Here is a 27,999-nt window from a genome sequence, read left to right on the forward strand (position 1 = left end):
TACACAAACCACTTTAATAATAAATAATAATAATAATCTTTGCATTTGATATAGTGCTTTTCATGTCTTCTAAATGTCTCAAAGCGCTTCACAGAATATACTGCAAAGTGAATTGACTGTATATATTTTTTGTGGGTGAAATGCAGCAGGCAATTGCACACAGCAGTGTCCCACAAACAGTCGTGGATTGAGTGACCAAATTATTATTGTTTTTTTACAGTATATCTTGTGAAGTGCTTTGAGACACCTTGATGATATGATATGGCGTTATATCAAATGCAAGGATTATTATATTATATTAACTTTTAAGGCAAGATGATCTTACATGTCACTGAAAAGGGGATTCCAGGTGAAAAGGCTGCCCCAGGATGCCTTCGACCAGCTATTGTGGGGCATGGAGAGATGGGTAAGAAAGACAGAGATGTCAATTTAACATTCAGAATCCTGTAGCAATTCAAATACACGTCCCCTTTAATTAGCAAGAAGCTTGTGAGTTTTCTTGATTGTTCGATCATTTTTACAACTTTTTTTTTTAACTCTTGTTTTCCTGCAGTATCCGTCATCAGTGAAAGCCTTGATCTCAGAACCAGTCATATGTTTCCGTTTCTGACTGTCCTGCAAACACTCTTTTACACATGTTAGAGTTTTCTTGATGAAGAGGGAATTCTGATCCAGGAATCAGGATTTTCTTTCCTTTCCGAGAGACATATGCTTTCCCTGATGATAGCCTTTCATATTTGGTCACAAATTGTCTGTAAAATCAAAAACTCATTAAGAATTGGTTCTGGTCAAGAAATGGTGCTTTCTCAGTTGTACAGCTAACAGGGTTGTTGACCTTTCAAAAGCACAAATGATACAGTTTCTTGTTCTATAATGTAAAGCTGACAATGTGTTTGTGAATTCTGAATTACTGCTTTAGAAATTGTCTTGAAAGATAGTGAACAGAGAACACTGCTTAGTCACAGCTGATGCTTCAGTTATCTCTTCAGTGCTATCAAAATCTACAGTTAAACCAGTTAAGTAAAGAAGACACATTGCAAAAACGTACATGCTGTAATACAATAATAATCCTTGCATTTGATATAGTGCTTTTCACATCTTTGAGTGAAGCACTTCACAGAATATACTTACTGCTAGGTAAACTCCGTGTGGAGTAAGGAAACTTTCCCAATATTTCGCCCTACCGGGAATCAAACCCAGGTCTCTCACTTGCGAGATGAGTGCTCTAACCACTGAGCCACAGACATAGGAGACTGTCATCCCAATCAGTTTAGGCTGGCTTCAAAGTTAAGTTGAAGTGGTGAAATAGTGTTATTAACAATGTTGTAATGTTTCAGAAAATTAGATTCAGACTGAGATACGGCAGGAATGGGCTCTTCCAGACAGGAACTAAAGATGGTGATACAGTTAAATTGTATAGTTGCCTGAATCAAAGAACTATTGTATTGTTTAATGCCTTACAACACAGTATTATGTTGGATGATCTTATTCCTTACCTGTATGGAAACTGATCCTTGGTCATCTGCATGCAGACTAAAAATGGATATTCTGAAAATTTCACAGTTGAGACGAAATCAAGCTGGGCCTCTGTTTCCACACTGGTCTCTATTCCCGTCTTCACAGACAGTGAATCCACCATAACGTTACCAACTACAACCATCGCACCTCTTCAAAACAAATATCAAATAAAAGCGAAACATTTAGGTTTGTACAATGTACCTGCACTCTGATGAATAAAGAATCTTTTTCACCATATCCACTATCCTGGTCAACATTTCTTCAAATAAAATCAGTCATTTGCTTTATGGTTGTTTGTAGGACTGATGTGACAGGTGTTATATACATGTAAATTTGTATTTTATTCTATCAATGGTATCTATTTTACAGTATCTGTGTTAGGAGCAAAGAAATTGTGAAGCTTAAAAACAGTGTTCATGTGTGATTGTGGCCCCACTATCACTGTCCCCTCGCTTACCTTGCCCCCTAGTCAACCTGCTCCCTGCTCACTCCATTCCCCTCTCACCCTGAGCCCCTCACACTGTGCCCCTCACCCTGCCCCACTCCCACTGCCCCCTCACCCTGTCCCCCTCACCCTGCCGCCCTCACCCTGCCCCCTCACCCTGCCCCCCTCACCCTGCCCCTCTCACACCTCCCCGCCTCACCCTGCCCCCCCACCTCTCACCCTGCCCCCCTCACCCTGCCCCCCTCACCCTGCCCCTCTCACACCTCCCCGCCTCACCCTGCCCCCCCACCTCTCACCCTGCCCCCCCTCAACATGCCCCCCCCTCACCTTGCACCCCGCTCTTTACACAAAGAGCTGTGTAAACTTTATCAATGACAGTTGTTACCACAAGGAAGCAGCCTCTCACCTGTTTGCCACAGTGGTTTTGGACTCTCTGTACCACAGGCTGAAATCCATTCCACCTGAGATGTCAATGGCTAAACCTCCTTGAAATTCCACATCTGCTAGTAGGCCAGATGCTAAACGTAAAACCTAAAGAAGAGAAAGGGAGAGATAATTTCCCTCTGAGGCTACACCAGCTATTCTTCAGCTACGGATATTGCACAATTGTTCTGGGATTGATCTACGTTCTGAGATGGAGTTTGCCACTCCATTCTGTGGGCCAGGCAAAAAACTGTCAAGTCCGGCAAGTCTGATAAACAATGCAATTTATGTTTATATAGCGCCTTTCAAGAAGACGTCTCAAAGCGCTTTGCACAGCTGACTGGGTTGGGGGTGGTGGGGGTGGGGGGGGGGAGGAGTGGGGTGGGAGCAAACTAGAGCTGAGAATAGTGGTGTGGAGGCGGAAGGTTGACCAAAAGTGCAGTCGATCAAGTAGGTCTTGAAGCGATCTTTTCAAGAAGGTAGGGGCGACGTGCAGGGTCTCAGGGATGGAGTTCAAGAGAGGAGTCAGAAAGCTGCTAAAGTGACCATAAGGACACCTCCTCTTTACAATTTTTTGAAATTACATTCTGTGTTATCTGAAAGCTAAGGTTTTAAATGGGAGGTCAGGATGGGCACCTGCGAATGATCCACCAGAAGAATAAGGCCTTTGACAACGTTTATTGGTTCTCCGGTTGCTGTGAACATCTTCGCCATCAAATCACTGTAACCATGGAAGAAGGTGACTGGCCTGAGCTGCACGTCAAACAGCACAGCAGACATCCGAGCCAAGGACTCCAGCTCCTCTTCACCCTCATCAGGTGTCGCAGCTATTAAAGACTCCAGGCCCTGTGCCTCAATAACAACCTGCAAAAAGTTATGCTGACATTATAATAATAATAATAACTTTTTTTTAAAAATGTGGTCACTCAATCCATGACTGTGTGTAGGACATTGCTGTGCGCAAATGGCTGTCGTGTTTTGCCCACAAAATATAGTCAATTCACTTTGCAATATATTTTGTGAAGCACGTTGAGATGTCTGAACGACATGATAAGACGCTATATCAAATGCAAGGATTCGTTTAAAAAAATTATTTCATATAGCGCTTTGCAGAGAATGTGTTCAAAGCACTTTACAAGATTTACTCTAATGTGCAGTGAATGTGAAATTTATAGGCAAATCATAGTAGCCAATTTGTGTGCAGCAATGTCCCACAAACAGCTGTAAAGTGAATGACAAAATTTATTTGGGGGATTGTTGGCCAGGACCCCAGGAGAAACTCCCTTCTCTTTTCAAATGGTGCCATGGGATCTTTAATATCCATCTGTATACGCAGACGGGACCTTGGTTTAACGTCTCATCCGAAGGAAGGTACCTGTAACAATGTAGCTCAACCCCAGGAGCGCATTGGAGTGTCATTTGAGACTAAGTGAGATGAAAGTCCCAACACGGGGCTTGAACCCACAAACTTCTGACTCAGAAGTGAGAGTACAACTAACCAAGCCAGGCTGACACGTGGTGTTTTGCAACCAATAAGGGACTTGCATTTTGTGCCATCAGTGGAAGCAGTAGTATTAAAGGAGCAGTGGGCCTTTTCTTATTTGATTATCAGATAAAATATTGAGTAAACTTCTGTTCAGAGAAAAACAACACCTTTATATACCTGAGTTGCATGCATCTGCTTTTCCTGGCTCAATATAAATATATCCATGTTGCTCTTTCTCAGGATGCCAGAGCCTGAATACAAGATGTCCAGGCTGTAAGTTGATGCTGAGTCGATGCCCCCTGAAAACATAGAGACTCCATCAGTGATTCTCCACATAGCCACAGCCACTGTGGGTGGAGATGTACCGAGCACTGGTCATACGATGATTCTCCACATAGTCACAGCCACCGTTTGTTCCGCTTTTGCTACCGAATCTCAACATCAAAGGCTCCAGGAGCAAAATATAGTTAGGGGCCTTTAAAGTACGTTGTTACCAATTTTCACCATTAAAAAAGTTGGAATTTTTAATTGGCAGTAAAACTTTTTTGTAAAAAAACTTTTTCAGCTTCAGGGTTGTGTAGCCATCACGGTCCAGCAGATTGCCTCTTAAATCATCCAGTCACAGATGACCTTTGAACCCTGGGACTGTGCACAGCTGACCTCAGCAGACATGAGATCCCATCAATCTGGATTGAATCCCACGTGCAAAAGGACAGCTTGTTTAATGCACTATGCCATAGCAGACCCCAAGGTGCACCAGCTGACGTACGTTTCATGTGTCCAGAGTAGGCAGACGAGGATCCGATCTTGGCGAAACGGTCATAGTTGTGGGTGACAGATTCCTTCAGCACCTGCCGCATTATTTCACTGCAAGAGTTCAAATAGATGGTCAAGATCAAAACCAGCTTCTCTGCAGCATTTATTCTTCTAATCTACAATTCCGAAGAGGTCTTTTAAACTGAAAATCGTGAAAGACTTTGAGGGGGAAAAAAAATGACATGTTTTTAAACGTCCAGCCTGCAAAGGGGTAAATGCAGCAGAAAGCAGGCTTCTTTAAGCCATGGAGTGACGCGAGTGGTCTAAGGACAGAAGAGAAAGACAGTTGACACATCAATCCCACTCCTTCCACAGTGTTAAACCTGCCCAGCCATGAACCTCACTCCAGCCACTCAACCCTTGAGACAAGGCATTGTCACAGATACTCCCACAATCCCAGAGATGAAAAAGTAAAGATGAGGAATATTTATCCTTTCCCATAGTTTTACCATTCAGCATATTGCTATCTGTAATTTGCTTTCACTATAGGAACTCTGTTTAGGAACTATAGGAACTTGAGCAATGTGGAAGCTGTGAGTGAGAGTCAGACATAGAGTGAGGGAGTGAGGAAAGGCAATCGCGAACCCAGGTAACCACACACCCCTAGGGTCTGTTAGAGACAGTTAAAGTTGTCAGTCCTTGCTGGGGACACTGGATGGCACTGAGCTTTTGCCCTGTAACAATAAACCATTGATTATTATTGTTCATAAACAAAGCATCTCTGTTGAAGTATTTGTCTGACTCTGCTGGTCCAGTGTTATAGTTATACATAGAAACCCCCTTCAAAGTTGTACTTCATTAATCACATGAAGGATCTGAGACTGTTGGAAGGTAGGGCAAGGCTTTGATATAACTCCAGCCACAAAACCAGCATGCAATCAGCATTTTACTAATGATAAATTGTGGCGCTGAAGGCAAGGGTTGTTGAAACTGAGAAATAGATCATTGTCAGTTCAGGCATCCAGAGGTAGCATCAAGCTCTTTCAGATCAGGTGTGGCACAGCCAACAGAGTAAACCTTCCTCTACTTTGCCCCAAATGATGGGCAATACAATATTCTGCCCTGTGTGCCTTCATACATTGAGCTCATTTACACGCTATTCTCCTCTTCTCAGTAATTAAATAAATATATCCCTTCACACTTCAACTAAACTCAATATGGTTTTAAAAGTATCATTAAACATAACATATATAATGTGATTTATAATTTAAAATTGCTCTATGTTTAGTTACAAGCGTGCAGGAACAAATCCTTCAATGTATCAACAGATTTTAAGCCAAGTGTACTACAAACTCTATTGAAAGAAACATCCTCTGTTGTTTACCTGGCAGGAAGCTCAAACCGCAAGATATCCTGTACTTTGGAGAGGAGGTACTTATTCATCTCAGGAGGCAGCTCCCCGAGAGAGAGCAGAATGTTCTTCACTTCCATGTAGGAGGGCTTGTTGTTAAAGATGACATTGGCGGCAGACGTTCGCACAGTCTTCTCGTACACTCGGAGGTTCTGGTGGTAGATTCTGTTCATCACCTTTTTCACCTGTTCAGCGCAAGAATCAGTTTTGTGAAAGTATGTAAATCAACGCTATGTTTCCTTTAAGGAATTTCTATCTCTTTTGTTGCCTACGCTCTGCATTAGTAACAATGGAAAGGTCAGAGGTTCTACGGTCCAGAGGTTATCAACGACAACGTACATTTGTACAGCATCTTTTGCAGTTAAATGTCTGAAAGTACTTAGAACCATAGAATCTTACAGCACAGCAGGATGCCATTTGGTCCATTGCCAGCTTTTTGAAAGAGCTATCCAACTAGTCCACTCCCGCACTCTTACCCAACTCTTAGCCCATAGCCCTGCAAATTTTTGCTTTTCAAGTTACCTATCCAATTCCCTTTCGAAAGCTACTGTCAAATCTGCTTCTATCACTTTGCAGAGGTGGAATGGGAGTCTGAGCAAGGTGAGAGACTAGGGGGTAGGAAGGAGATGATTGAAGAAAGTTCAGTCAGAGGGGTAGATTTTCTTAGAATGGTCTTGAAAACAGAGAGGGAGGAAGGGTGTCTGGGCTCACATGTAACCTGTTGATCCCTCTTCTCACTGGCTTCCACAGCCCTAAAGAAGTCTAATGTGATTAAAAGATCTATTTGCTCACTGGGTTGAATTGTGTGTAAATTGATGTGCCCTGCTCTCTGGAACTCTCTCCCAAATTCCCTCCATGGGATTTGGGAAAGAGATCCAGGAAGCAAGGCAGTTGAAGGCTCTCCCAATAGTAAAGTAACCAATCTTGCATGCCATTCTGTGCTTCTAATTCAATTTCCAGAAGGTCGGTAACTTCACCAACCAGTGGAATGCCACTCAGATTTATAAATACCAAAAAAGGAGTAAATTACATGCATATTATTATTACTATTATTATTATTATGGGGAAAGAGCCAGTAAACATGACCGAAAGGATTGCTAAAGAGTCAGGACAGACACGTTGATAAATTTCTATGGTTCTACTTTAGCAAATACATTTCACAGTAAAATCTTGCAAAGCGCTTTGAGACTCTCAAACAACATGATAAGGTACTAAATCAAATAATAATAATCCTTGGATTTGATATAGTGCCCTATTGCGTCTTTGAGATGTCTCAAAGTGCTTCACTGAATATACTGTAAAGTGAATTGACTGTATATTTTATGGGTGAAACGCGGCAGCCAATTGCGCACAGCAGTGTCCCACAAACAGTTGTGGATTGAGTGACCAATTTTTTTTTTGAAGGAATTATTACCCCCGGAAAAGCGATCTGCCATTCGACTAACAACCGGGTTCCTACTTACTGCTAGGTAAACAGAGGCGTGCGGAATTAGGAAACTCGCACAAAGTTTCGGCCTGCTTGGCGAGTGCTCTAACCACTGAGGTACAGGACTCCACATGCAAGGATTATACTTTATAAAATAGTAGGAGTTGGAACGAAGAAGAAAGTCACCTTTTCTGTAATGTGCTGGCTATCGTATTTCTGAATGGTGTTGACTGCAATGTTGCTGATGGGTCCGGAGCCAGACTCTGCCTGCTTCAGTAACAGTGGGATTGCTTCGGGGAGCAGGGCATTTTTCAAGGAAAGGATGTACATCATAATCTCAGACTCCTTCTCTGTGTTTTCCAGACCTTCGAGAATCAGTTTCTTTGCCTCAATTACTGTCTGAAATGGAATACAATTTATTTATTTACAGTCAATTTTGGTTTAGAAACTGAAATGCAGAAAACCGTATTATTTACAAAAGGAAACCTGAACGCTGTTTCATAAAACACTGGATTTTTCTGACTTTCTAAATATAAGTAATTTACACATCATGAGCTACACTCTGCAGCACTCCTAGCAATAGAATGTGGGTTACAGTTCCACAGTATAATTAACCATAGCCATAGCTGAAGTTTGGCTCAACCATGGCAAAGGTCATATGGGGTCTGACCCCGGCAGGAGCTGCTCCGTCCCAACCCGCTCAGGGCGCACCCACCGGGAAGCCCACGAGCGCACCCAAAACTGACTGAAATAAACATAGTTGTACAGAAGGACGCCTGAGATCTAACCAAAGAGCGTCCCGAAAATGTATGTACGATAAACATGTCCACGTACGTACAGTGCACATCGGGCACCTTCCGAAAGCGGCAAGCACGCCTTATCAGGGTGTGCGCGGGCACGCGCATAGATGTTGTGTACACAGGGGCAACTCCCGACTGTGTTAAAGGGAGTGTCCCAAAAAAAAGTGCACAACCTATGTGTGGTGAAGGAATGTACCGTAAACAGCAGCATGTTTTTTGTATCGGGAGAAAGGGGAAAAATTGTAACAAAAGATGTTGTGTTTGTTTTGGATTTCTGTTGTACTAAATATTATCTTTATAAATAAATATATATTTTCAGAAAAAAGTAATTGATGTGTGGCACACACAACAGTTACTGTCATTTCCACTCACCGGTAGTTCACAGAGTTTCTTCTGGCAGAGTTTTCTAATCAATGCTCCCATGATAATAACAACAGTTTCCTGGATATCATTGCTCTCAATTTTTCCATTCAGTTTACCCTGTTAGACACAAAAAAAACCTTACCAATGTTAAAAAATAAACTAGCTACATACAGAGACTCCGTTAACAGGAGAGTTAGGGAATGCTATGAATGTAATATTAAAAATAGTCCTTGCATTTGATATAGCGCTTTATCACGTCATTGAGACGTCTGAAAGTGCTTCACAAAATATACTGTAAAGTGAATTGACTGTCTATTTTTGTGGGCAAATCACGGCAGCCAATTGTGCATTGCAGTGTCCCACAAACAGTTGTGGATTAAGTGACCAAATTATTATTATTATTTTTTTGGAGAGATTATTTTCCCTGGAAAGCAATCTGCTGATTGACTAACAATCGGGTTCCTACTTACTGCTAGATAAACAGAGGCATGTGGAGTAAGGAAACTTGCCTAAGGATCCCTGGGAGAACTCTTTACTGGAGTCTAACTTATCCAGTCATTTCTCATCCCTGTAACACTGGGGATCAGCCTAACTGCTCTCCAATGTGCTCCCTCAAGAACCTTGGCAACTCCCTTAGGTTGAGGTGACCAATACCATATGCATCACTCCAGGGTGTGGCCTGCACAATTTGAGCATAACATCTGGGGATTTTATATAGCTGTATAGCCCAGTAGCCTTGCTTATTACTGGCTCACACTGTTTGGGCACAATGACCAGCTAGTCAGCTAACGTCCCTAGATCTCTTTCAACTTGCTCCTCATATTTTTGCATCCTGTATGCACCCCTTTGCTTTTATCTGTATTGAACTTCTATTTGCCAGTGATGAGTTCAGATGCAATCCTGTCAAATTGTATGTAAGACCTTGGCTGCCTTGTTGGATTCCACAGTTCCTCCTAACTAGCTTAAAGTCATCTGTAATCATATCTATGTTAGATATCAATCTGAAAATATGTTGGTTCCAGGCTGCAAATACTAACCATTAATGCTTTAAGCATTTCTTCATTGGGGTGAGAGGCAAAACCACAAGCATACAGAAAGCGTTCCTGTAAGATGACGGTGCTCGCATTCCCAAAGTCCAGGAACTCCAGCATAGCCTTCAGTGAAGCTGAAGTCTGAGCAGAAGTCACAGCGTCAACCAACTGTGGGCTGTGAAGAAAAGGCAGACACATCTGAATGAGTGCAATTCATCTTAGAGCTTTAGACTGACATCAAAGATTCCAAAAGAAATTCAGAAATTCTAGGATTTCTGGATTTCTGCTCCTGAATCCAGTGATACTGCGAGAAATGCATTTATATGGATACTAGTGGTGAGGAATTTAGACTAAGGTGTGATGCTCCAAAGCTAAATAGGCTGCCGACCCTCACTGAGATCCAATTTAGAAATTGTGCTAACCATGTGCAATTCTGTACGAATTACAGGGCTCCTGTAATCCTTTTCATTGGTTGTTTTGGTAGAAGGAATAAGGAAGTCACATACATCCTGGAAAATATAAACCTAAATGGGGTAGAGGAGCAAAGGGATCTAGGGGGACACATACACAATTCACTAAAAGTGGCAACGCAGGTTAATAAGGTCATAAAAAGGCAAACCAGGCATTGGGGTTCATTTCTAGAGGCATAGGAATGAAAAGCAGGGAAATTATGGTAAACTTCCATAGAACCGTGGTTAGACCACACTTAGAATACTGTGTGCAGTTCTGGTCCCCACATTATAGAAGGGATGTAGAGGCACAGGAGAGGGTGCAAAGGAGATTCACAAGGATGATCCCAGAACTGAGAGGTTATACCTATCAGGAAAGGTTGAACATACTTGGACTCTTTTCTCTTGAAAACAGGAGGGTAAAGGATAACCTGACAGAGGTCTTTAAAATGATGAAAGGTTTTGATAGGATAGACACAGGGAAGCTGTTTCCACTTATGGGGGAGACCAAAACCAGGGGCTATCAACATAAAATAGTCACAAATAGATAAGTTAGAATAAATTTCTTCACACAGAGAGTAGTGGGAATGTGGAACATGCTACCACAAGGAGTTGTTGAGGCAAATAGCATAGATGTATTTAAGGGAAAGCTAGATAGGTACACAAGGGAGAAAGGAATAGAAGGTTATGCTTGAAGGCTTAGTTGAGGAAGGGCAGGAGGAGGCTCATATGGAGCATAAACACTGGCATAGACCAGTTGGGCCGAATGGCCTGTTTCTGTGCTGTATATTCTAATGTATTCTAATGTATTTTGCTCTTGCTTCTTAGAGCTTAAGTGACACAAATCACGAATGGAATCCCTGGGTCACCCAACGACCTGCCCTTTCATAGAAACATAGAAACAGGAATGGCTTGGCTCTAATTTTATGATTATGTCCCCTTGTTCTGGATTCCCCAACCAGAGGAAATAGTTTATCTGTATCTACTGTATTGAATCCCTTTATTGCTTTGAAAACCTCGATCAGTTTACCTCTCAAGTTTCTAAACTTTCCCAATACTTTCATGTTTGGGAAACTTTTCCAGTCGTTTATTGATGATAGGATGAACGTTTTGGATAAAATGGATTAAAAGTTAGGCTTCTGCCCAAAAAACAATTTTCTGCCTGGTGAAGATCAGAAAAAAACTGCAGAATAGTCCATGAGTGTTTTTACAGTACTTGTCCTATTTTGGGAGTAAAGAATCAGAAAGCATCATTAATGGTCACTGGCAACTGAAGAACATAAGCAGAGGCATAGCCTTGTCAGCGACTCACAGTAAGCTGCTTTTTGCACTTCGCAGGACTTGCAGTATCTCTTGTTTTTTCGCTTTCCTCAAAGTCTGAATCAGGGACAAGAAGCTCCGAGTAGCGGATGCTCTGACGAGCTTCTCTGGCTCCAGCTCCTTTTGAACACTCTGCCAATGTTCTTTAAGCTACCAAAAGAAAGAAGAACATGTTTAACCTACCAGCTGCCTTGGTATTATTGTCCTCTATCAGAATATCGTGGCACAGCACATTTCCTCGGTTACAACCTATGCAAACTGGAAGTGATACTTTTAGCTTTCATTTATCAGCTGGTTATCTTTGCATGTAACAGTTCAGTCATGTTACAATCTCTCCTAAATGGAAGCAGTCAACATCCATATTGGTATTGGTATTGATACAATACCTGATGTCTAACAATACCCATTCATATTAGTACAGAACCTATGTCTGCTTTAAATTACAGAACAACATCAATGAGATGTAGAGCTACAGATTTAGAGCCTCTGGTGCTGTGGAATTTGTCTGTTTTCAAATCACAACAAAAAATAAATAAAATTGTCAATCACTATTGGAGACTTTTCTTAAGCATCTCTGAAATATGAACTGCTTGTCACTGGCCTGAACCAACAATCATATAGATAGTGGCATCCACCACTGGTTATGAGCAATTAGTTGCTTTCAGAAACACTTCTTAAGGACAAGGCTGCCACTAACTACTGCAAAGTAATTTTCCCTTCCCGCCCCAACCCCTCCCAGAGGGCGCATTTGTGTGGATGTCAAGTGAGGAAAGAATCTGACTTGGCTTCTGAATAAACTCTGTGGTCAATATTCATGACAGCTCACAATGTAAAAGGTTATATGTAAAAAAATTATCACCTGGGTGAGATACTGGAAGATGACATAGCTGTACTTCCAATTAGGGTTAGGGTTAGGTAGAAGGAAAACAGAAGTCAAATGTTTTTAAAGAACAGGAAATATTGAACTAATTATTGTTTCTCTTCCCTGACTGATACCCAAATGATCAGTGGCAGACTGGCTCCCCGAAAGGGCTTGGGATTTTCAGGTAAAATGGGGTCGCCGAGTCATGAAGGGGGGCCTATTTGTGGGAGCGCTGAGTTGTGGGCCGCTAATTCAGCATAAAACCTCCATGCATTTAAGAACTTTTTTGGGGTGCTGATTCGACATAAAACCTCTGTGTGTTCAAAAACTTTAGCAGGTCTTAAATAGAACTTATGAACTAGGCTGCTCAAGGTTAGCAGCTCATCTAAAGGATGGCACCAGCAACATTGCAGCATTACAGCCCTGCATTGGAGTGTCACCTTAGATTATATCCCAACGTGGGCTTGAACTAACAACAGCCAAAGACTTAAAACCTAGGTGGAATTTTACCCATCAACCCACAACTGTTTGTGGGATGCTGTTGTGCGCAAGTGGTAGCTGTGTTTTGCCCACAGTATATACAATCAATTCACTTTATAGTATTTTCTGTGAAGCGCTTTGAAGATGTGATAAAACGCTATATCAAATGCAAGGACTATTATTGTTATATTTTACCCCACATACTGTTTGACCCTTAGGTAAAAATGCCTGGAAAGATATTCCAAGCACCAGCACACCATCGTCACAAGCACAAAATACTATTCCCTTCCAAGGATAAATAAAAGAGTATGTCTAAACCAGCTTGATCACTCACCGAAGGACAGCTTTGGCAATCTGCTTTGACATTTTCGGAGACCAGGGACACAGCCACAAACTTGGGATTCACAGATTTAACAATGTCGCTAACTTCTTTTCCAGTGATTTGCTTTGGGCCAGCCTTTGTCGCTTGAAACACCAACTTTTGACTGAAGAAAAAAAACATTGTTTTACTGGAGATACAGCAATGGCCAGTTACTGGTGTTCTGCAGTTCCTAGGTAAGGATAAATTAGTATTCGAGGACCATCCTTCAATATGCTCAGGGTCTTCATATACTGTGTAATTCAGTAATTTACCTTTGGCACCATTGGGGGTGATTATTTCCCTAGTGGCTGTAAGACACTTTCACACTCCCTGGCATTAAAGTCCTTGAATAGTTTTAAAAGGGAATTAGATAGGTGATTGAAAAAGAAGAATATTAGGGGATACAGTGTGCGATCAGGAGAGTGTGATTATACTATGTGATTCTTTAACATCCCACTAAACATACCAGTAACTCTGGAATATGGGTCAGTGGCTTATTTCTCCAGCAGTCACTAGGATCACTGTTCTCCTGTGGTATCTAAATCAGAGAATCATAGAACCTCATAGCATAGAACAAGGCCATTCGGTCCTTTGTGCCTGTGCTGGTTGTTTGAAAGCGCTATCCAATTAGTCCCACTCACCCACGTTTACCCCATAACCCTGCAAATTTTTCCTTTTTAAATACCTATCCAATTCCTTTTTGAAAGCTATTATCGAATCTGCTTCCACCACCCTTTCAAGTAGTGCATTCCAGACCGTAACAACTCTCTGGGTAAAAATTGTTGTTAATTTCTACAGTTTTGAAGTTCTGTAGTTTGTTGCAAATTCCAAAGCTGGGGTCAAACAGGCTTCCGACCATGCTTTTGGAAGATTTGTGCCTAATGGGAAGTTTCAATTCCCCTTACCCAAATATTAAAATCCCGGTTCTTACTTTGAAATGATTTTGACTGCCAGTTCTTGTTGAAGATTGAGTGAAATCAGGCGATGCTCCTCATAGAGTATGGTGTGAATGAAGTTCCCTTTCAGCACAAAAATGCCACCTGATGTTGCATTTGTGCTGACTCCTAATACCTGGAATAAAGGAAAAGACTTCAAACATTCTGACCTCAAGTGCAGCTCTTCAGATTACTGTCAGTGCTTCTAATTTTAAATACTGAGCTGTTGTTGTTCTGTAGCTGCCATTAATAGTGAAACTATAAAACAACAGCTGGTCTCAGTCACCAGGGATGGCAGTACCTTCCTCCACATCCCTTGTGATGGCCCCCACATCATAGGACAAATGGTAACCAAACCGTGAGGACCCATTCAGACCTTGGCTCACAGGGTTGGGAACATGTCAACACCAATAAGTGTCAATGAAGCAGAATGGCTGGTGCCTCGGGCTTGCAATCTTCTCTGTTGGAATTACCCCATGTAATTTCCTCTCCTTGCCCACCCCTCCCAATGAATATGTTTGGCCCTTAATCAACCTAAAACAGTCAATTAGGTTTCTTTTCCATTTTGGCTACCAATTGTCGATGTACTCCCAGGTTACGTAAAATGCAGAGTAAAGTTTCTTCTGCTCTGGCCCATTAATGTATCTGATTTGGTGATGAGCTTTAAGTGTTCTGACCCCTCCTTCACCTCGTCTTCTTCTTCCCCCCACTCCACACACAACCAAGGCCTGCCATAAGATCCGTCTTTTCAGCTGTACTTCCCTCTCTTCCCAACCCCACCTTTACAAGTGACCGTAAGTATGGTCAAAGAAGAAAAAGGAAATCTGAAGACAGATACAGAGGGGGCAAGGGGAAGGGGGTCGAGGCAGGGAGTTGCATAGGTTTGGGCGTATTGTCTGAAGGCACGTTTGTCATTTGTGGAATGGAGAGGTTGGCGGACATGCAGGCCCAAGTTGAACAAGCAAAGGGTAGAGGAGTGGGGTGTGAGCACATTGGAGAGGTACTGATTCGTGAGCAATTTGAAATCACTCCATTCTGCGACGGAGAGCCAGTGGAGCCTGCCAAGGACTGGAGTGATGGAGATGTGGATGTTGGTATGGGTAAGGTTCCAGGCAACTGAGTTTTTAATCAGTTGTACTTTTTGAGTCCTGTAGCTCAGTGGTTAGAGCACTCGCCTTGCAAGCGAGATACCTGGGTTCAATTCCAGGCAGGGCGAAACGTTGGGCAAGTTTCCTTACTCCACATTCCTGATAATAATCCCTCCAAAACAAAACAATGATAAATTGGTCATTTTCAATCCACGACTGTTTGTGGGACACTGCTGTGCGCAATTGGCTGCTGCGTTTCACCCACAAATATACGGTCAATTCACTTCACAGTATATTCTGTGAAGCACTTTGAGACATCTAGAAGAAGTGGAAAACGCTATATCAAATGCAAGGATTATTATTATTATTATGAATGGTGGAGCTGGGGTGACCGGTAAGGAGTGCATTGGACAAATTGAGTTGAGAAGTGATGATAGCTTGGTACTCATCTAGGCCTTGATGTGTAACAAGCAGGTGGACAGAACATTGGTGGACCTGGGGTCATGAATAGAGGAGTAAAGTAGATTTGGGTGTCAACTGCTTTCATGTGGAAGTTGACCATGTATCTGAAGATATCATCCCCGAGAGAGAGCACGTAAATAAGAAAAAGGAGGGGGCTGAACATAGCGGATTGGGGTACACTGTAGATGACTGCAGAAGAAACTGTTGGAGGAGAAAAAATGATTGTGGTGGGTCAAGTAGGTCTTGATCCAGGAGAGTCCAGTCCATTGAGAGGAATGAGGGAGGAGAGGCAGTGGAGGAGTTTGACATGTGTTGATGCCGACTATGTTGATGGCAGCAGAGGAGCCCAGGAGGACAAGGAGGCAGAAGAAGCCTTAGTCGCAGAGAGAGAACATCATTTGTAAGTTTGACGAGGGCTGTCTCAGTGCTGGTAGCAGGATGGAAACCGGACTGGAGGGATTTGAGCAGGGAGTTAGAAAAGAGTGAGTGAAGTTGGGTACCAACAGTGCAATCCACAACTTCAGAAAGGCAGGGCAAGTTGGGGGTGGGCCTATAGTTGGCAAGGGATGAAGGATGTTTTTTTTAGAGGGACGGGTGATATCAGCATTTATGAGGGGGAGAGGGATGGTGCCAGAAGAGGGAGACAGGTTGACTGTGGCCGCCAGCAGGGGGCAGAGGAGGGATACTTGGATGGTCCCATTGAGGAACACATTGGCAGTAATGGAGACTATTCCAGAACTCACAAAACCAATATATCGATACCAAATTTGAAAAGCAGCCATGAAATTCTTCACCTATTTTGTTTTGATTTCGGGGGCAGCCCTCAAAGTGTTAACTGAAGCTGAGGCATCTTCTGAAACTGCTTCACCAACCACATACTCCAAGTGACTGATGTGCAGGACAGCTGCTCTGCTCTTACACAAGCTGCTTGAAGTGGTTTGTCCCATTATTAGAGCAAGCGACAGAATTCTTTTTCCCGTGAAGTATTTTCATATTGACACCTAATAATAATTCTTGTATTTGATATAGTGCCTTATCACATCTTCGAGACGTCTCAAAGCGCTTCACAGAATATACTGTAAAGTGAACTGACTATATTTTGTGGGCAAAATGTAGCAGCCAATTGTGCACAGCAGTGTCCTACAAACAGTCGTGGATTGAGAGACCAAATTATTATTAATTTTTAAAAAAATTTGAAGGAATTACTATCCCCGGAAAAGCGATCTGTCAATCGACTAACAACCGGGCACCTACTTACTGCCAGGTAAACAGAGGCGTATGGAGTAAGGAAACTTGCCCAACACTTTGCCCTGGCCAGGAATCGAACGCAGATCCTCTCACTTGAGAGGCAAATGCTCTCACCACTAAGCTACAGGACTCCATGCATAATATTATTCATTTATTGAAATACTGAGTGCCTTTTAATCATGAAAGAACTGGTTTCCTTACTGCATATTAGAATAAAGCCTCCACTGCACTGACCTTATTGTGGTTGACAAAGCCTTTCTTTGCCACTTTGCAGCTGTTCAGCAATTTCTCTTTAGTCACGTGGTTTTCTTGGGCCTTGTAGTTAACTTTGCACTCACCAGAGACATCGACCTGGAGATCGGGGGAGAAAAATAGCATATAAGAGAAGATGAGACAGAGAGCGTGAGAGAAACTTTCAAGTTAGAAAGGAGAATGGGGAATTCTTTACAAAGAACTAAGGAAAACTCGGTTTGAAAACTAAGATTGAATTTAAGAATTTTACGAAATTCTGCACAATTTTAAATTTTAAGACAATGGTCTTAAGTCTAAGACTGAGAAATCTCATATCCTTTAGACTCAATCAGTTGAGTATTACTTGGTTCTCAAAGGTACAGGTTGCACTTTGCAATAAGGAATTAGCCGAGTAACTCTGTGGTGCATGGGTCAGTGGCCTATTTCTCCTGCAGTCACTAGGATCACTGTTCTCCTGCTGTATTTAAATCATAGAATCTTACAGTACAGAATGAGGCCCATCATGCTTGTGCTGGCTCTTTGAAAGAGTTATCCATTAGTTCCACTCCCCCGATCATTCCCCGTAGCCTTGCAAAGTTTTTTCCTTTTCAAGTATATGTCCAATTCCCTTTTCAAAGTTATCACTGCATCTCTTCCACCCCCCTTTCACACAGTGCATTCCACATTCTAACAACCTGCTGCCTAAAAAAAGGTTGTTTTGCCAACACAAAATGAGTTGACCCAGACTTGCCTTCGCCTTTTCATTCAGTGAAATCAAACACTTGTTACAAATATAATTATTACTATGTGTGATGAATAACAATAGTCATGATAATGCACAGAACTCAACATGAAATCAAAACAGATGTGTTCTGATGGAAGGTCACTCAAGTGGACGTTATTCCCTCTCAGATGCTGATCGACCCACTGTGCATATCATGCATTTTTTCTGTCTATTGCAGTGATTTCCCTGTTTATCTTTATTAAGGACATTATTACCTCTCTCACGCTTCCAGACTTGACCTGCAGTTGGAAGAGACTGGCAAGGCCTCTCTTTATGTTCTGAATCACCAGAGGCTCATTCGAATAGGTGTAGAAAGACTCCACCTGAGGAAAGAATAACAGGTCACAACCTTGCCTGACTCCACTGACTCTCCGTCCCTCAAAGGATCGAATTCAAGATCCTCATCCTCACTTTCAAGGCTATCCATGGCTTTGCCCCTCCTATCTCTCTGACCTGCTGACTCCCCACCAACCTGCCCGCTCCCTCCATTCAGCGGGCTCCGGTCTGCTCCATGTCTCCCGCCCGACAAGCCCTACCATCGGTGGCCAGGCTTTCAGCCTCTCTGCCCCCACACTCTGGAACTCCATCCCACGGTCTCTTCGCCTCGCTTCCTCCCTTGCCTCCTTCAAGGCCGGTCTCAAGACCCTCCTCTTCGATCGTGCCTTTGGTCGCCCTCCCACCTCTCTGACTTCCCTCACCCCTACCCCACCCCTCCCCCATGCTCAGGTCCTGAGCCCTGACTGTCCAGCACCTTGGGATGTCCTCCTATCATGAAAGACACTCTATAAATGTAATTTTGTTGTTGTTGTTCTTTGTGCTACTGTCAGATTTCAAAAACAACAACTTCCATTTATATAGTGCCCCTCACACAGGATAGAGTGCCAGAGTGCTTGACAGTGGCAGAGCATGGTGACGAGCACTCTTAATTCTCACATGTCAGCTTTGGCAGCAGACGTCAACAGACTGTTTGACTGTGGAGGTGATGCCCAATCTGGTTGTCAATCAAAATCAATATGAATGCCCACCCAACAGGGGTCACTGGACAGTGATGAAGAGTGGAGACCCTAAATGAATTGCAGCTCCCTAACTCAGAAGTGCTCAGATCATTTGTAATATTAAGAATAATCTTCCTTGCATCTGATACAGTGCCTTATCACATTGTTGAGATGTCCCAAAGGGCTTCATAGAATATATTGTAAAGTGAATTGACTGTGTATTTTGTGGGCATATATTTGTAGTGTCCCTGACTGCAGTTCTACAGTACCTAATTCAGAAGAAACAGAGTAAATCAAACTTGGGATCTTCCCAGTTGACCTGTATGGTTCATCTATTCACCAAGTAACTCACTGAGCCATTGCGAGAGGTGCAAGGATATACGTTAATTATAAGCTGACAAAATATCCAAGTGAATATAAACCCACACATTTAGCTTTGATTTATTTATTATGCCCTATCAGTATTTCTATTTCTTACTGACTTTGAACTTTAAACCATGCTGAGACACAGAACGTTTCCTGTCACCCTGCAAAGGAATGTGTGCAGTCAACATTTATTATTCAGTCAGGCATAGCGACACTTGATAGGGGTGAATAAAGTGGACCCTCCATCAGAGAAAGGGCAATGGTGACTTAATATTCTTCAATGCCATTTAGAGACCTGTGCAATTATATTCCAGTTATAATGCAGAATTTTGCAGGTGTTGATTAGCATACAATTGGGGTGGCTTTTTAGCCGGGGACATCTATGGGTGCAACAATACTACATTTTATGTATAACCGTGAAACAAGTTAAACATTTTGGGTTCATTCTCAAAAAATGTGTTCCTTTCTCCAAATCTACCAAAAGTGACTTGGAGGAGGCACTGAACTCAGCCCAACATTTATATTTACAGTTGAAGTCCCTGGGTTACTGGCTATCTCTTCAGAAGGATTCAGTGGTTTCATGCATTTCGTCCTGTGAGTAAGATGCATGATCCTTTCACATGGTCAAAGGGGAGAGGAGGAGCTCTTCACAAAATTACTGTTCAAATGCTGAGTCCAACAAGCAGCTTGAAGTACACTAATAATGGGTAGTTAAGAGGCACTGCTAAATGTGCTGATATCTCCTTTTGGGAATATGTGAAAGGTAGTAAAACATAATTCAGATCTTCTCGCCCTTAACGTTTAACAACTGAACCCTGAACTCTATGCACCACTCGCATTATTGCATTCTTGAGCAGCAATCTACCAAACTCTGTGTTATCTACAGCAATGAAGTTACCTAAACTACATGTGTCACATTTCCATTGGCTTGTTCTTGACCTCTAACTGTTCAATCAGATTATTTAAATCATACGCACGGGTTACAGAGTATCGGGTAACTGAGCAATAGTAAACAAGTTTACTTCTGAACTAGTATTTTTTACACATCGTTGCAATAGCTGCTGACACATTAATGTGAGTGAGGTATAGGGGAACAATGAGTCTGATCTGATTTGGGATTCTGGTGATCACATAGAGTAAATACTAGCATTGGAGTGGTTGTAGGGAAAAGTAACAATACTTATATTAAGCGTAAAGAGAACAACAACAAAATTACATTTATAGAGTGCTGAAATCCGGCCACCGATGGTGGGGTGGGTCGGGCGGGAGACACGGAGCAGGCCTGCTGAACAGAGGGAGCGGGCAGGTTGGTAGGGTGTCAGCAGGTCAGAGAGGTAGGAGGGGGCAAGGCCATGGGTGGCCTTGAAAGTGAGGACGAGGATCTTGAATTCGATCCTCTGAAGGATGGGGAGCCAGTGAGTCAGGCGAGGGTAGGTTGAGGGAGAAGACTTTAGAGGAGGTTAAGGTTAAACTTTACAATCTGGGAAGAAGAGAGCTCATCATTCAGATGTATAAAATATTAAATTGCATAGGCAGTCTCAGCATACTGTTTCAAATTAAACTGGAGAACTGAAATTTAAAATATTTACAGCTAGGCAATCAGAATAGTTTACTAAAGGGGCTTCAGTTCTGCAGATACCAACAGCCCTCCACGAACTCACACGATCCACTATTTTTATGTGTTATCGAGACAGTGAGCATCAGCACGGCTGCTTAATCACACCATAAATGAGCCCGATGTTGCCTCACCCAGTGACTACATATGCCCAGGTAAGGACAAGGACAGTGATCAGATGGTGGAAACCTGGCTGAGCTTTTCCCTTCCTGAAAATACAGCTTTATACTCTTTACAATACAAGACACAATACAATACACATTTACATATATCCAATTTACAAGGAAGGCACAATACAATATGCATTTACATATATCCAATTTACAAGGAAGGCCTTGAGATGGACCAAGCAAATATTAGGATCTATATCTTTATAAACACATACTTGGGGATTAAAACATGGCAATTTCTAATTGGATTCCTTGATAAAAACCCAAGTTGCAAATGGTGATTCTCTCTGGTGACCAGAAGTATGTCATGCCGGCCTGTGGAAACTCAATTTCAAAACAATTCACTCAATGCAACACTTGTAGCCTTGACACTCCAATGCAGTGGTGGGGGTGTGTTGCATTGTCAGAGGTGCCACCCTTCGGATGAGACGTTAAACCGAGGTCCCTGTTCAGGTGGACGTTAAAGATCCGATGGTACTATTCAAAAAGAGATGAGAGTTTCTCGTGGCCAACAATCTCCCAAATAAAATGGATCATTCACTCCATGGCTGTTTGTGAGACACTGCTGTGCACAACTGGTTGTGCACTTCACTCACAAAATACACAGTCAATACATTTTACAGTATATCCTGTGAAGAGCTTTGAGACTTCATGATGACATGAAAGGCATTATGTCAAGTGCAAGAATTATTATTAATATGGTTTCCTAATGGTTTGTTGCGACATTCTCTAGGTCATCAGAAGCTATTTCCGTTTGTGATTTGGTATCGTCATTAAGAATCCCTTTAGAAAGAGCTGCATTTTATAATCTATCAATCTTTATATGTATATATCTATCTTCTGCAGACCTTTCTTTTCGACCGCGCCATTTGGTCACCTTCCTCCCCCTCCCCTTGGCTCGGCCCCGGGATTCTTTACTGTGAAGCACTCTGAGACGCCATCTGGCATGGAGGGCGCTATATAAATCCAAATTGTTGTTGTTGTTATCAAAGATTCTGTAAAAGTATTTGGTGTCAAAACCACCACATAACACTTTGCAACATCTTGACATGGCAGGAGACTGTCTTACCTTCCCATTGATCCAGTGGATAAGTACTGGACTCTGCAAGGTTGACAGGTAATTCTTGCCCAAGATCCCCTCACCAGATGTATCTTTAAAGATGTTTTCATCATCAGAACGATTGGCCACAGTTTCAAATTTGACATCGGATATCTGGAAAATGACATATAACGTTATATATATAAAGTTACATAAAAATCACTGCAATAACTTCCGACAAAAACAATTACCTTGAAGTAATTGTTTTACGACATCGTTGGGTTAAGGCTTCACTGTACTCCGAGATTGAGGAAATAGAAACACGTGTCCATCAATATCCTGAGTTCTAAAATAACACTCCCAATGTAAAGGTATAACAAATAGACTGCTATTTTTAGTGATCAGCATGATAGACCCCATCAATTTTCTTTATAAATTGGAATCCTAGCTTGGATACTTTTTTTGGACTGACATTAAGATGCCAGTGGTTTCTATGGAATTGTGCAGAAACAATATCCATTCAAACAAACACAATCAATAAATAAAAAGTGAACAGGATTTGTATTGTATTTAACAGACCAGCTCTCAAATGCTTGAGCTCCCATGACTTGCATGAGTTTCAAATTTCCATGCAAATGTTTATAATATTAAAGAGTAAAGTGAAATAGCTGTGGGTCTAATTTGCATTAATCGCAAAATGGACTTGAAGAGTTTTTGCGTTTTCTATTTGCAAATATTTAAAGCTGCTCAATTTGTGATAGTTGCAAAATTAGTAGCTGCGGTTTTTGAAAGCTAGCAAAGTGTAAAGCAAAGGTAACAGAGCAAAACACCAAACCATTGACCACTACCCCAGCTCAGATCAGCTAACTTGGGGTGAAACCTAGAACCTTATGGTTGTGAGTGGATCAAATACCACATATTGTAGTGCGTTTAATATCCATTCAGGTGTTAAAGCATCCTTCTGGAGTGCCTTGACTTGCTGTGTGTAAGTGTAAGCTTGAGCTTGGGAAGGGGAATGGACATTCCAGGTGTCAATTTGAAACCAATTGAACCTACCCCACTCTGCTCATCTGAGAGCTACTGTCCCATCACAACATTAAAAGGATTTGGCTCTGGGTAATACCACAGGTTTCAGCCTTGTTATCTCTCAAAGCAAGGAAACCATTTGGCTGTGGTGGGTGTTCTTTCCACATTGCTCAAGCGAGCTTCGTAATGGATAACCCATGTAGCTATTTGAGAAACGCTTGTTAATTGGAGCTTCATGACTGAGGGAAGACAGTGAGGAGTGAGGAAGCGCAAAACATTGGAAGAAGAGAGAACAAAATGCAGAAAATCATCTGAGATAAGCTATCGTTCTCCTCCCTTCCCCCCAAACACAATTAAAATGGTTAGTATTAAAAGACCTACCGCAACCCTAATAAGATGGTCTTTATCATTGCTAGGGTTTGTCCATAGGATATCAAGGTTCACGTTGGATATAATCCTATATCCTGTGCTCTCTTCAACAATTCTGCCCCCTCTGTCCAGCAGCACCTCCATTGTATAAGTGTACTTGTATGTCTTCTCATTGTTGAACCTCAGTTCAGGCTGTTTTGCTCCTTTGAAGAGAATAATCAGATAAGAATCAGATAGATATAACAATTATAAATGGGCTGATTTACAAGCACCATCTTTCTGAGTTAACATGCCTTTGTTGAACACACACACAGGCTATCAGAAACAATTCGGTACCAGACTCAGACACTCATATCTATAATCTAGACTTGTCAGAAAGCCCAGGGTAAATTTGCTTTGCTAAGCTACTCTGACATTGGTCACTAGACATGTCAAGTTACCCTTTGCGAAGTAAAGAGAAAACACCAGCGATGGTAGGAGATTCAGAGAATTAAAAGGAAACAACCTAAATAATAATAGTCTTTACATTTGGTATAGTTCCTTTCATGTTAAAGGATGTCCCAAAGGCTTCACAGGATATATTATAAAATGCAGTGATTGTGTGTTCTGTGAGTGAACAGGCCGCCAAGTTGTGCATAGCAATGTCCCACAACAATGAAGTTAATGATCAATTTAATTTGGGGGAATGTTGGCCAGGACACCAGGAGAAACTCTTCTTTTTTCGAATAGTTACATGGAAGTGTTACTAACTGAGCCAGGCTGATACAGGAAAGTGGGGCTGAAGCTTATCAGAGAAGAATTGATATGGAAACCTGTGGAAGTTTCACGGCCTGGTAGTAGCATATGAGAAGAATTAAAACAGTGGAGAAAATGGATATTAAAATGAGGGACAAAAATAATTCATTAAAGTGGGTTTCACTCAGATTCCTTTCTCTGCATTATTGTATTTTAACATTTATTTCACTGTAGTCTTCAGGGTTCACAATTGTTACCCCAGGTGAGCTCTGGCTGCTTGTAGACAGATTCTCAGACTTTGTTTGTGGCAGATGAGATTTTATGGTTTCATGTACACATTGGTGTAAGGAAAATTCAGAACTGACCCATTAACTCCAGATGTGCCAATAAAATCATTGACCACCTCATTATAGAAGAATACCAGCTACTTATAAGCAGCTAGAATAACTGAATAGATAGATGCACCTTGTGATATGGTACAGAGTGATTCTGTTATAACGCAGTGTCTTGGCTCCGTAAGATTTACACTGGCATTATAATGGGGCTGGTCATCTGGTGACTGCTGACGTCACCTCTGCTTGACTTTCAAGCAATGCACACAGCACTAGAGATGCTCATGAGAGCAGCAAGTCTACCCAGGAAGCCAGTAAATCGGCATTAGAAACCACAAGTTGTACCACATTTCTGGTAACTGTGAGTTCTCAGGAATCCTGTATTAAAAGCAGTCTCTCTCTCTCGCAAGACAGCTTATAATGGGGCCCGTGTATGATTCCTCCCATTTCTCCCAATCAGCATCACACCAATTGACTAAGATGATGACTGTTCACAAGATCACAAGAAAGATTCGGATGAAGAGAGTATTTCAGCCCATTTGATTTCATCCTTCCACAATACCCACCCTCTTGTCTTCCCGTAAAGGATCAAGTTGTTTTTTAAACGTCTTAGCTTCAACCACCCATCCTGGTAACTGGTTCCACTCATTGATTATCCTTTGGGTAAAGAAAAACTTCCTGCTGTCTGTCTTGGAATTGCCCTTTGAAAGTCCAAACCTGTGTCTTCTTGTTCTCAAACGATCACAAGATTGGTTTGGATAAAGAAATTCTTTTGGCTGTTCCAATCTCTTTCTTTCTGAACACCCACCCTATTGTACTGCCATCACAGCATCAAGTTGCTTTTTAAATAAGTTCAGTGTCCTAGCCTCAACCATCCTTCCTGGTAACCTGTTCCAGTCATTGATTACCCTCTGTAAAGAAAAAAGTCCTAGTGTCTGTCTTGAAATTGCCCTTTACAACTCTAACCATATGTCCTCTTGCTCTAATGGTTATAGTTTTTCAATTCCATTTTGAATACAAGAAACTACTTTCAATCCCATAGCTCATTCCTCTAACATTGGGGATCATTCTCAACACAGATACTTTTTTAGTGCATCCTAAAGTATTGATTTCATGCAGAGAGAGCCAAGATAACAGCAGCTATTCGCATTAACAACATTCTTCCATTTCATGTAGCAGCCTAAAGGTGAAACGGTGCTTACCTTCCCTTACTGGTTGAAGCTTAAACTAAAGAAGACAACAATGATACTGCTAAGAGCCGCCACTTTTTTGGAGAAAAGAATGATTTGTGTAGGATGTGTTAGTTCATAAACATATTTTCGACCACAAAATATACGTTACAATATATTGTGTGAAGTGCTTTGAGATATCTCAACAATGTGATAAGGTGCTATATGAAATAGATTATTGTTAAAAACTANTTTTTTAAATATTTTAATTACACATCTAGTTATGCTCAATTTGACCTTTAAATTGCAGCAGATTCAGCAGAAGCCCAACATCAGATAACCTGCCTCAAGAACGTACAAGTGGCCTTTTGCAGAGAGACATTTGTAGAGATCTGGGACGAAGTTCCCGGGCAACCGAAGAACAGTGCATGGCACGTGGGGACCAGAGGGGAGGAAAAGGGAACAGGAATATGATACAGAACATATACCTGGACCTCAGAGCATTTTACCAGCACAGACTAATTGGGCCTAATGGCCTGTTTCTATACTGTATCATTCTATGGAAATCTACTCGACATTATCAATTGGAAAAGATAAGTTAGGGAATCGAGCAGATGAATCTGCTGCATGCAATTAAGTGGAATGGCCTTTTGGCCAATTGTACAATTGGGAAGGACACGTTGCATTCCTTTCTCTGTACATACTCTTCTGTAGCACTAGTAGATGCCTTGGTCAGCAACTTAGTGATGTTGTCCTTTGTGGAACACATGAGCAAGAAGTCATCTCATATATCTATGCATTTCTTTGCATGTGATTGTATTAAAAGACTCAATGAATACAATGAAACAATTCACCCCCATTCATCATCTAACTATTAAAACATAATCTAATTACTCCGCTTGGAGGTTGGTACATAGGTCACACCTTCATGAAGGTTTTATGACTTTTAAACCTCCGGGCACATATTGATGCACCAGTGCAATGTTGAGGGTTTACCAGCTACCACCATAATAGTCATTCAAATTATTGGCTGTTAGAATCAATAATTCAGGTCTCACCGTACGCAAGATAGGCTTTCAAACTAAAAAATCATTCACATATTTTACAAAATCCGCAAACCAGTGATCTTGCTGCCCCAAATTGATCTTATAATGAATACAGCACCCAAATCACCACTGTAATAAAGACCCCATTCAAATCAAATAGGCAAAGAGAAACAATCTTTACATTCAAGTGGCCTTGGTTGGAGCCACAGCAGTACTTTTAGATGATTTTGAACCTTCTTGATTGCTTTCAGACAGATTTAAATCCATTTCATATTTTGCAATAAAATATCCTCCAACATCTCCCAAAACTATCACTGTAATCATATACTTGATTTGAATATCTTATAGGATAGACTCAAACTAGCAATACTGAGAACAACAGCATTATTTAGAATGAGGGTTCACGAAAGTATACAAAATACAGTGGAAAGGGATACAATAAAACAATTTACTATATTCAGTTTCGGTTTGAATAGATTATTCTGTGGATACAGAATGCTGTAATTACTATCCCCCTCCTTCGTTACAGTTCACGACGTCCCACACAAATCATTGTCTCTTCCCCCTCCCACCACACCGTCCCCCCACACAACATCCCCCCACCCATACAACCCCCACCCCCCACACATACACACACAGACCTAAAAAAAAGTTATTTCAGTATTATCAACGTTCTCTTCTTCAGTTTAAGCTCCAGTGCAGTTAAATTGACAGTCTTAAAATAGAGTGAATGAAAGAGGAATAAAAGAATGAGAAAATACCATATTTACACTTAGATCAGTCTATGGTTAGGACTATTCATAGGTCATTTTGTCTCTCTCGCCCCCATCACCAAATTCTTGCCTCTCTTCTCGGCTCTCATACATTTGACAGGAAACAAATAGACAGTGAAATGTCATGTACAGGAGGACTGGGAAAACAAATGGGGTTAAGCAAATAAAGTAATACAGGAATGAATCAGTGTTGTGCTACTTTTCTCTTAAATAATTATAGATAAAAGGCAAGCTGCAATCGTTCCCTCCTTTAAACTGCACCCAAAACAAGAGCTGAGACATGGTCATAGAGATGCATCCAATAAATACTTACTTTTGATAGAAGCTGATGATGAAGTAACTATTAAGATCAACAGCGCCCAAATTTTGGTCATTGTCCAAAGTAGAGAGCTCTACCCCAATGAATGAAATTGTATGGCAGGCTCAGGTCAGCAGAACAAAAAAGAGAGACAGAGAGAGATGGGTACACTCGCTCTGACAAGGTA

The 27,999-nt window shown here is 41.7% G+C and overlaps 1 protein-coding gene across 1 annotated transcript; it reads right to left on the bottom strand.

Moving 5' to 3' along the window:
- Window positions 1–450: 450 nt before the first annotated feature.
- LOC121850033 (microsomal triglyceride transfer protein large subunit-like) lies at window positions 451–27,998 on the bottom strand. The gene is made up of 18 exons (XM_042339889.1): window positions 27,828–27,998; window positions 23,472–23,662; window positions 22,095–22,238; window positions 18,095–18,202; window positions 17,099–17,215; window positions 14,063–14,202; window positions 13,105–13,255; window positions 11,421–11,578; window positions 9,666–9,834; window positions 8,638–8,745; window positions 7,652–7,864; window positions 6,013–6,224; window positions 4,642–4,739; window positions 4,050–4,171; window positions 3,023–3,250; window positions 2,370–2,494; window positions 1,497–1,667; window positions 451–752 (listed from the first exon to the last, which is right to left on the bottom strand). Exons 1-18 carry the CDS (start codon window positions 27,886–27,888, stop codon window positions 581–583), a joined length of 2,688 nt encoding a protein of 895 aa, XP_042195823.1. The 5' UTR covers window positions 27,889–27,998; the 3' UTR covers window positions 451–580.
- Window position 27,999: the final 1 nt, after the last annotated feature.

Source organism: Callorhinchus milii, unplaced genomic scaffold (assembly GCF_018977255.1).
Source record: "Callorhinchus milii isolate IMCB2004 unplaced genomic scaffold, IMCB_Cmil_1.0 Scaffold1, whole genome shotgun sequence".
Classification (NCBI taxonomy): domain Eukaryota; kingdom Metazoa; phylum Chordata; class Chondrichthyes; order Chimaeriformes; family Callorhinchidae; genus Callorhinchus; species Callorhinchus milii.

Excerpts from the sequence above, each read along its gene's own strand:
- LOC121850033 (XM_042339889.1), bottom strand. The coding sequence starts at position 27,888 with ATGACCAAAATTTGGGCGCTGTTGATCTTAATAGTTACTTCATCATCA. Across the intron at positions 8,746-9,665 it reads AAATGCTTAAAGCATTAATG|GGTAAACTGAATGGAAAAAT; the intron begins GTTAGTATTTGC and ends TGTGTCTAACAG. Across the intron at positions 753-1,496 it reads AAGGATCAGTTTCCATACAG|ACAATTTGTGACCAAATATG; the intron begins GTAAGGAATAAG and ends TTGATTTTACAG.